This window comes from Wolffia australiana, chromosome 2 (genome assembly GCF_029677425.1).
Source record: "Wolffia australiana isolate 7733 chromosome 2, ASM2967742v1".
Lineage (NCBI taxonomy): Eukaryota > Viridiplantae > Streptophyta > Magnoliopsida > Alismatales > Araceae > Wolffia > Wolffia australiana.
This window is the reverse complement of record NC_135836.1, coordinates 19,273,971-19,281,105: the sequence shown is the minus strand read 5'-3', so window position 1 is coordinate 19,281,105 and position 7,135 is coordinate 19,273,971. Positions and strand designations below refer to the sequence as shown.

General features: G+C 36.4%; 1 protein-coding gene across 1 annotated transcript; it reads left to right on the top strand.

The window, feature by feature from the left end:
* Positions 1 to 6,129: 6,129 nt before the first annotated feature.
* On the top strand, positions 6,130 to 6,729 carry LOC144716404 (KH domain-containing protein HEN4-like). The gene has a single exon (XM_078591513.1). The coding sequence runs from the start codon at positions 6,130 to 6,132 to the stop codon at positions 6,727 to 6,729; it is 600 nt and encodes a 199-aa protein (XP_078447639.1).
* The last annotated feature ends 406 nt before the right edge of the window (positions 6,730 to 7,135 follow it).

Genomic DNA, 7,135 nt, shown 5'->3' with positions numbered 1-7,135 from the left:
ATGCAGCATTTTTTGTTGTGATTTTTGAATTCTCTCAATTTTTTAGTTGAGCCACATGACCTCTACAAAATAATAATAAAATAGAGCATGTAAAAAGTAATTAGCTACTATGACATCTCTATTGGTGATGTCATAGTAGTATCTTTTTTCAATGATTAGCAGACACCAGTCATTAACTAGGTTAAATGATAAGTCATCGTTCAAAAAAATGAATGGCCACATGTGGCATGATGAATTTTGAACCTATAAATGTCTAATAAATTAATATAAAGTTGATTATAATTCCAAAAAAATACAAATTTATATGTTTTTCCAACTTAAAGACTCATATCATCTTGAAAACACACATACATAATCTATTTAATTCAAACAAATATGTAAATATCATTCTGTTAACCTATTAAGATTGCATATTATCAGTTCCATAAAATTGGCTGATTTCTATTTTATAAATTATCCTCTTCTATCACTCTTCATCTTCTAATCCATGTCAATGAAATTATTCTTCTCGGTTGAGATCCCCGGGGACTACAACATGTTATTTAGTGATCCAACACTATTTTCACCATCCGGCACTTGAGACTGACATGATTATTTTGGGCATTCAACTCCATCCTCCTTCTTCATGTATATACGTCCCTCAAACTTGGTATGCCATTAAGGTGTTATGCATGGTAAAAATTGATCAAGGCAAACTGGAAAGTACTCCATGATGTATAGAGTCGACTTCCCATGGAGACAAAACTGATGCAACACAATATGGTTAAATCATTGAAAGTTTGTAGCATCTTACCATTACAAGCCTCAATATTTTATATGTTAAATAAAGCATGCCAGCACGTGCACGATCCTCAATAAAAATGCTAGGCTGCCTTGAAACTTTTGCTTCACTATGTTAAAGGCACATCAGATTTCAGTTTGTTTTATAATAATAAGTCATCATCTCAACCAAATATGTTTAGTGATGATGACTCAGCAAGTGAAACCGCTGATCATTGTGCCGCCAGGGATATCTTATCTATCTTGGGTTGAATCTGGTAAGATGGGGCTCTAAGGAACAATCACGATCATACACTCTAGCACTAAAGCCAAATATATAGCCATCACTAGTGTCATTGCAGAAATTCTATACGTAAGATCTCTCTGAAATAAATTACAACTTGACTCCAGGTCTTGGTGTGATAATCTAGGGGCCACCTACCTATTATTATAATTTAGGGTTCGGCAAGAGTCATCCATTACATCACATGTCACCATGACAGAAACGTGATGGATGATGTGACGGTGATGGTGATGGGTTTAGGGTTATGTGACGGTGACTGACGTATCAAATCAGGCATGTAAATCAACATTCTTTAAGGGTTATGAAGTCATTTAATGAAATGAAGAAGCATTTTTAAGCTAAATTCCATTTTATGCAAATTTTCATTCATTATGAAAATGTCATAATTTTAATGGGTTTTTGAATCTCTTACGAGATAGAATAAATTTCGTTGATTAAGTAGAAACAAAATAAAAAATAATAAAAGAAAATTAATAATAAATTATAAATACAGAAGAAATAACTAAAATTGGGCCCCTAAGGAGCTGCCAAGTCGCAACCAAGGCTGGCGCACCGCACCCACAGCCAAGGCCACTTGCCCCCGCAACGCAGGCGCAGCCCAAGCCTCCGGCAGCTTAGCGGTAAGCTCAGTTAGCGCCCAAGGTAAGAGGCTGAAATTGATTCATATTGTTATGATATTCAAAATTTATATACTGGTCCAGTATTTTAAATGGGAAATATGGGATTGCGAAAACCTCATATCTCAAACACGATCGGGCTGGGCGAAGAATGGGCCAGAGTATAATCGCGGTCCGTCAGGCCGCAATCTTAAGACAAATAGAATAAAACCAGATCGAGCTTCGAGCCAACCGGGCCTGAAGCCTGTGTTGGCTCGGGCTTGTACTAAAACAATGATATAATCATGAGCATTGATCTTCTCTTAGAAGATCGAACGGTCTAGATCAGTTTAATCTTTTCTTTTACTTTGTTTCCAAGTGACAACTCAGCATGGAATGCAATGTGGATGAATCAGAGACGGACACATGGACATCGAGGCTGATGTGGTGCCGCTGATGGAGCAGGGTCCAAGGCTACGATTTAATCATAGCTGTCGAACCCTCTGATAGAGGATCGGATGGTCGAGAGCAAAAAGCTTACCTGAAGGACGACGCAGTCGGTGAAGGGTCTGGAGCCGTCGGCAACTCCGATCTGGTGTAGAATCCGGTAAGTAGCTCAAATTGTTATTTAACAGAATTCGTAGAATATTAACCAAGGGTTGAGGATTAATCCTCAATCCATATCCTCGCAATCAAAATCAAAATGATTCAATTTCGAGCGTAAGCCCAAAAAATAAAAAACCCCATTAAGGCATTTCCACAAACACCTTTTGCACAAATGTTTTAAACGATTTTGATACTACCATTTTTAATACTTGGAAAGCAATTAAAAATCTAAAAAATATATAATAAAATCTAGGAAGATATAATTCCTGATATATATACATACTCTGATAAAAATACATAAAAAATTGATTTCATTCCTTCTATAAATACATCAAAATCGGATATCTCTTATTAAGCATTTCATCAAACACTTAAACTTCAATATCTGAACCTGCATTTTATGCTATAAAATGACCTCTTAAAATTCTCTAAAAAACTCCTAAAATCAGTAATATATCTCTAATTCCTATGTATGAAATTTGAGGTCTAAATAAAATCTTTAGGGAGGAGTTCCTTTATAAATTTCTATTAAATTCTTCCTTATGCTCACTTAGTGGTGCTTGTTGACCCTCCTACTCATTAGCTGAATTCTACTACTAAGTGTCAATCCCTGTGGAGATGACGTTACTCACATCTATACAGTCCTGTGTAAGTTTACGAATTAAAATTTTTATTTGATTGAAGCGAAAATAACAATGACGTCAAAATTACACCCATTTTTGCCTTTGTCAGTGACGGTGTCGGATGACGAAGGGAACATGACAGTGATGGGGTGCCCAGGATGCGTGATATGATGGAAAGACCATCACAGATGACGGCCGTGATGGTATTTCTTGATACATTTTAAAAATATTATTTTTAAACATTTCTATTTTCTGTCTTGTTGCACTGGATTCCATGTTTATTTTTGCGCTTACAAACCGACGCCTAAAAATAATTGGAGATATATCCCTTGAATTTTCAGCCCTCTAAGTTTTCCATAGTAAAAACCATAGGGAATTTAAACAATTATACCAATAATTGTAGATATTAATGTAATATCATATTTTCTTTATAAGTTGATCTATTTTACACTTAAGAATTATTTTCTTCAACAAAAATTTTCCAAAAAATATAATTAATTTCTAGACAAATTATGAAAAATTCAGGGACCCATCCTGACATTAATTAACATTAAAATAATTTTGAAACTTGGACAAACTTAAAACGAAGGATTGGAACATGTATTACTATGAGGTTAAATTTGATTTTTACCTGGTTATTGTGAAACGAATTTGTACAGTATACATTTGAAATTATGATGTAGTATGTTGATAACATGGATTTTTAGTACCTTATATGATCACACATACATGTTTATTAGCATTAAATCACTCATATTTGCATGTTATCAAGCGTAAAATGATTAAATCTATTTTTAGAATGATTTTATGATTTTTTTTACATTTTTTTGGGATTTCACTAACAATTAGATTCTATAAGAATAATATTTGAGACAAAATATGATTTTCTGGAATTGTTTGGCATTAAATTTGGAAAGATATAATTTTTTGAGTCAAAATATATATTTATACGTATTTTTTGGTGTTTTACTTTATTTAATATGAAATTTTAAGTATTTTGACTTTTTTATGACGTAGGGTGATGTGGCGCGCTGATGCGCCACCGCCTCAACGTCGAGAAAAAGATTTTTTCTTTGTTGTTTGTCCTTTAGTCATGTACACGTGGCACAGAATACGAAAAGCCATGGAATACGAAAAGCCACGGAATACGAAAAGCCACGTGATACGAATAGCCACGGAATATGAAAAGCCATAGAATATGAAAAGCCACAGAATACGAAAAGCCACAAAATATGAAAGCCACAGAATACCAAGTGCTTTGTCTTCTTAACAGGCACGAAACTGATGACATTGATTTGGAGGGAGAAGAAATTAAAGGCTAGGATTGCTTCAACTTCCAACAGCCATAACTTTTGATCTTCCCCTCCTCTTTCTATCCATACCTTCTGATCTATAAATAGAGGCCTAGATCATTGTAAAATCATCTTGAACTTACTTCCTACTTTTGTGGGCTGATTGAAAGATAGTGAGTTTTGAGATCCATCAAGAGTGTTCTTGGTGTCTTGGGTGTGTGGGAAGAGACATAAGAGAAGAAGGGGGAGCTTACCAGCACTCGCAAATCACCATGATCCTGGCAGAACGTAAGGATCTAAGGTAAGTGTCTTCGCCTTACGTTGTTTCTCACCCAACATCATCGTTATCATAGTTATAGTTTTTATCAATGTTTCATTTATCACTTAACTTACTTACGCCCCCATTCTCTTGTCTCTCTATCCTTGCCATCGTACCACTCCACATCCAATCACTATCCTTGTTCATACTGTCGTTCATCATCGTGTCCGTCATAATCACTTACTCTTTTATTTAAGTTAAAATAACATATAAATTAAGTACTTCTTAATCGATATCAGTAGCTCATATCCTTGAATCGTGTTTTGGCTGATCCTCTCATTGATTATCACTAGTTTAAGAAAGTAATTCCTTAATCATCGTTCCCTGTGGAGACGATCCGTACTCATCATACTAAGTATTTTTAAGTACGGTTAAACATATTTTTATTGAATAATCTCTATCACCAACGATGAATTTTAACCCGAAATTAAGATTATCAACCAAGATTATCAAATTTTTACCTGGTTATATTCAAACGAATTTGTAAAGTATACATTTAAAATTATGATGTAGTATGTTCACATCATAATTTGATTTTTTCTTTGACTGTTCTGATGGATTGGATGACAACTTTAGACCAAGTTAATTATAGATCATTAACCATTAGGATATTGATGGGGGTAAAGTTTAGAGGGAGGGAAGAAAGTACGAGAGGAAGAGTACCATTCAACGATATGAACACTTGACATGAAACTTTAGACCATTCAATAATATGAATGCTCGAAGTGTAACATTAGACCATTCAACTGAATGTTCTATGATGTTTACACATCAAAGAGTTAAAACTGTATGGACATGACTAAGAATTCAACTGTATGGCCACCGCCCGCAGGCTCGAGCCACCTGCCTCAGTGCTCCCATTTTGTGCGCCAACATGTTCACTGCTTCATTCACGTGCAGCCCATGCAGGTTTATCAACAGCTGCTTCCTCTTCTCCCCGCCCCTTAGTTCCTGAAAAAAATAAATATAAAAATAAAATTATTAATCAATAATATTAAATAATATTATTATTAGGCGACATGTGCACAGTTATTATTGGGTCATTTGCACAGTTAATCATCAGTATGGTATAGTTAATCATGATTCAAGCATGGGAATCTTTTTCAGGAGGACAGATACATGATATGATCCTTTTTTCACTCCATTAAGAAACAGAATTCATGAGAGCAGATTTTCAAGTTAAGAGAAAACCTTTCAAACATTTTGGCAGATTTATGTAACATGAAATATATAGTTATGTAATACGTACACAAAAAATAGTAATAAGAAGAAAATAAAATAATAGCTTAAAGTAAAATATCTATTTTCAGCTAGAGATTTTTGGAAGTAAGATAAAATATCTATTTTGGAACTAAGATGCTTAGTCTCCTGGTTTTAGACATTTGGATGTCCATTCTAGCGAGCAAAAATGGTGGGAGAATAAAAAAATCGTGAATGATGGGGGAATCCTCATGATATTTTCCACAAATCCCTTTTTTTATATAATTTAGCTTTTGTCATTCTGTACTGTTATAATGGCAATGTAAAGTCATAGCTTCCATTCCCGATCTCAATATTACGATTTCATGGATTGTTAAACCCAACATTCCAACAATTTCATTCCTACTTTTTGCAGAGCAAAACATATACCATGTCTTTCCCTTTTAAACATTCAAAGAGAGGGTCTAATGGGGAGTCTTACGATCAAGAGGAAAAGGAAAAATGGCGAAAGGTTGTGCCTTTTGTATTACAGCAAAACCCATTGAAGACAAACCCTGGTGCTACTGTGTTTCGAATTCTTTGTCTGGCATCAAAATATGGCAGCGTTATTGGTCAAGGAGGAGGAATTATCAAAAAAATCCTTAAAGAGGCCGATGCAAAAATTAAAATTGAAGAAATTCTCCTTGGGTGTGAGGAAAGGGTGGTGGTGATTACAGGCCCTGATCGGGAAATTGTGGATAAGAAGGAAAGCTTAAAGAAGCATGATGTGTCTATGGAGGAAGTCGGTGACGAAGATCGTCAACTTAATGAAGGTGAGGATAAAACCAAGAAAGAGGGAAAACCTTCCCAGGAGAGTTCGAAGTTAGAGACAGCAATATCTGTAGCGCAGAAAGCATTGCTGCTTATTTTTGAGAGGATTGCTGAAAGAGATCCAGAGTCTGAACCCATTGATGGTGAAGGCCAAAGTTCTGTTGTAGCTCGTGTGCTTGTCTTATTTAGTCATGTTGGATGTATCTTGGGAATGGCTTGAAGTGTGACTAAACAACTACCGGGAATGATGTGGGTATCCTCATGTTATACATCAAAACTTTAAAGGGTATAGACCAATTACACATAGGGATGGTCCAAACCGTGTGAGCGGTTCGTGCTCGTGAGGTTGAACAGATGTGCGGTGCGGTTGTGCCATGAACCACACGCAATATTAGCACACCGCACCGCGCAAGGGTTGGTGAGGTGGGGTTTTGTGCACATGCAAGGATTTTTGAAGGTGTCCCCCCCCCCTAGCCCGTGTCGCTTCGGCCCTTCCCGCCGCACCATCCTGCTCGCCGCCGATGACCGCGCCCCCCCACCCTCTTCAATGGCGATGAAGAGCCTCTCCCCACCTGCCGCCCGTGCTCCCCGCGGCCCCCACTCAGGCCCACTCCGCTTCCTCCTCC